Source organism: Pteropus vampyrus, unplaced genomic scaffold (assembly GCF_000151845.1).
Source record: "Pteropus vampyrus isolate Shadow unplaced genomic scaffold, Pvam_2.0 Scaffold183, whole genome shotgun sequence".
Lineage (NCBI taxonomy): Eukaryota > Metazoa > Chordata > Mammalia > Chiroptera > Pteropodidae > Pteropus > Pteropus vampyrus.
The window spans coordinates 308,058-310,772 of NW_011888964.1; the positions used below are offsets into that span (position 1 = coordinate 308,058).

Consider the following 2,715-nt stretch of genomic DNA (forward strand, 5'->3'; position numbering starts at 1 on the left):
TGTGAATTTCACTCAATGGAAGTGATTGTGGTGCCCATGTTATTAGACTCAAGGTCACTCTGGAGAGAACCCAGGGACCCTGAGAAGTGCTGTCCTGTGATAACTCTGAGGGACTCTCGCTGACCGCCATGCTCCCTTCGCTCCTGTGCCAGCCCGCCCCTGTGTGCGCCGTATGACAACCACGCTGGCTGCCAGGGGAGCACTAAACGGGGCTGGGGACAGCCGAAGTCAAGTGCGCGTCTGCTGCTCACTTCATGTGACTGCAGCCAACCTCTGTGCATCTCTGAGCCCCTGTCCCCTCATCAGTAAAATATCAGAGTGGACCTCAGACGTCCCTCCCAGCTTTGAGAGTCTACGATAATGGAAACAAAGGGTCAAGGGTCTAGCTGGACACACTAGCTGGAGCCTCGGGCCTCAGAGTTAAAAATGAATCTGATTTGCCTACCTGGAGGCCTCCTCGCCTCTGCCTTAGGACCGGTCATAGGCCTGGGTGTCGCATCAAAGAAACAAAAGAGAGAAGGGGCGCTGAGGGCAGGGCTGCCCAGCCGACGAGACGGCCCCGCTTCCTCCGGCTCCTCCTGGCACATCCGGCATTGCTCCCGTCCCTGGTCCTCTCCGCTGGTCACCTCTGTGTCAGTCAGCCGAGCCCTTCGGCTCCTGGTCCTTCTCCTCTTCTTTCTTGCTCTCTGATGACTCCCCCTGCAATACTAGGCTTCGTATTTTGGCTGCTTGGTGCACAGTGGGTCCCCAGCAAACATGACTTAATGAGAACATGGCTGGAACAGTCCCCACAGCAAGAAAATAGGAGCAAAGCTCCTAAGCTGGGTGCATGCGCGGTGCCCTCGAGGTAGAGACGGGTTCGCCACGAGGATAATTCGAGTCTCCCTCCGTCATCCCCGATACCCGTCATCACCACCCGATATTGCTTCCTTAATTATGTGCCTCAGGTGTCTCCTCAAATCATACGAGTCTCGGGCCTCACGGAGCCTGGATCTGTTCTGTCCCTAGCTCTGGCATGGTGCCGAGAACCAGTAGTCTGGCGAGTTTGCTGAGTAAGTGCCTTCACAAGGCCCCCCACGCTGTGTATCAGGCACTGAATTAGACCGTAGAGACTCAGCAAGAGCTCCAACCTCGAGTGGCCCACAGCCCGGCGGAGAGACAGAGCTACCTTTAAACAATTCCAATCCAGCTGAATAGCTGCGTGATAAGGGTGTGTGTGTGAGAAACTGCGGGAGATGGAGGAAGACAAGGTGAGGGCAAAGGGCGTGCCCAGTCGTGGAGTCCCAGGATGCCTCTGCCACCGACTAGCTGGGGACGCTGGGTTGACTGAAGGAGCTACAGAGAGGCATCCTATGTCGGCGCGACTGGGACGGAAGACTGGGCGGTGGCCAGGGGGTAGTGCAGGAAGGAAGGGAAGTTGTGGGTTGTGAGATACCACCCTAGCGACACATCCCCTCTGGGGTCCTCAGTGGACTCCTGTGTCATGCGGCCGGGTCTCACTGCACTGGGGAGGGTCCTTCCTAGCTGAAGATGCTGCACGTCCGAAAGGAAGGTGGACCGCTCCCCCGTGGCGAGTGGGAAGGGAAAGAGCGAGGGCTTGGAGGGCTTGGAGGCGGCTGTTTGTCCTCCGAGCATCCCAACCGACACCTCTTTTCCTGCAGGAAGGGAAGAAGTGTTTGGCCGTATACCAGCCAGAGGCGCCCATGAACTTCACCCTCGCTGGCTGCGTCAGCACACGCTCGTATCGGCCCAAGTACTGCGGGGTCTGCACGGACAACAGGTGCTGCGTCCCCTACAAATCCAAGACCATCAATGTCTCCTTCCAGTGTCCCGACGGGCCTGGCTTCTCTCGCCAGGTCCTATGGATTAATGCTTGCTTCTGCAACCTGACCTGTAGGAACCCCAACGATATCTTTGCTGACTTGGATTCCTACCCTGACTTCTCGGAAATTGCCAATTAGGCAGGCGACAAAACACGGGGCGTGGGGCTGGCCCAATGCTTGCAAAGCGGCCAGCCGTCTGAGGCTCACCGTTGAGTCTTCTGTTGTCCACTTCCCACTCGTTTCCAAATACCCTGACCCAGACCCTTGGCCCTCTTTCCTGTCTCCGGCCACCCACATGGCCCATTATGGTGCTGCTCGGGCTCAGACTAAGAGTCCCCACCCTTGGCAGAATTCTGCACATACTACAAAGAAAGTGTCAATCTCCAGCCTCTCCGGACGACACCGAAGCCCGATCCCGCCTGTGCACGTCACCGGGAGTTCTGCTGGATCTTGCTCAGGTCCGGGGGAACAGAATCAGCTGGACATTCAGTATCACTGATTTTCTCTTTAGATGCCAAACCACCAGACTCTTTGGATCCATTCAGAAGGATAGAAGGGATCTAGGACAATGGGACAGTCTGTTATCTGGGCCCTGCTGAGTGGCACTCTAATAGTTCTGACCACAACACACCAAAGTGTCTCTGATTCCAAAGATCTGTGTACCCCACGGTCACCAAACATTGCCAAGCGAGGGCGATGGTGGTTTGGTTCTGATTTTTTGTGGACAATTGTATGCATTAATCTGGGCATTGCTAGGGTTAAGTTTCTCTTCACCCTTGCACTGTGACGGGTCCATGTCGGGTTCGTTCCTGTCTGAAATGCAATTCGATAAATTTTCTTCTTCATAGGAAAAGTCCCCAGTCAATACTCCAGGGGCAGAGCAAGGTCAGCC

At 55.8% G+C, this 2,715-nt stretch overlaps 1 protein-coding gene and 1 pseudogene across 1 annotated transcript in view; both read left to right on the top strand.

Moving 5' to 3' along the window:
- The window catches only part of LOC111746313, a 9,254-nt pseudogene that overhangs the window by 4,191 nt on the left and 2,348 nt on the right, over nt 1-2,715 (top strand).
- The window catches only part of WISP1 (WNT1 inducible signaling pathway protein 1), a 2,544-nt gene continuing 2,348 nt past the window's right edge, over nt 2,520-2,715 (top strand). The window contains exon 1 of the mRNA XM_011371107.2: nt 2,520-2,525. Coding sequence (XP_011369409.1) covers nt 2,520-2,525 — 6 coding nt within the window. The remainder of the gene's footprint in view (nt 2,526-2,715) is intronic.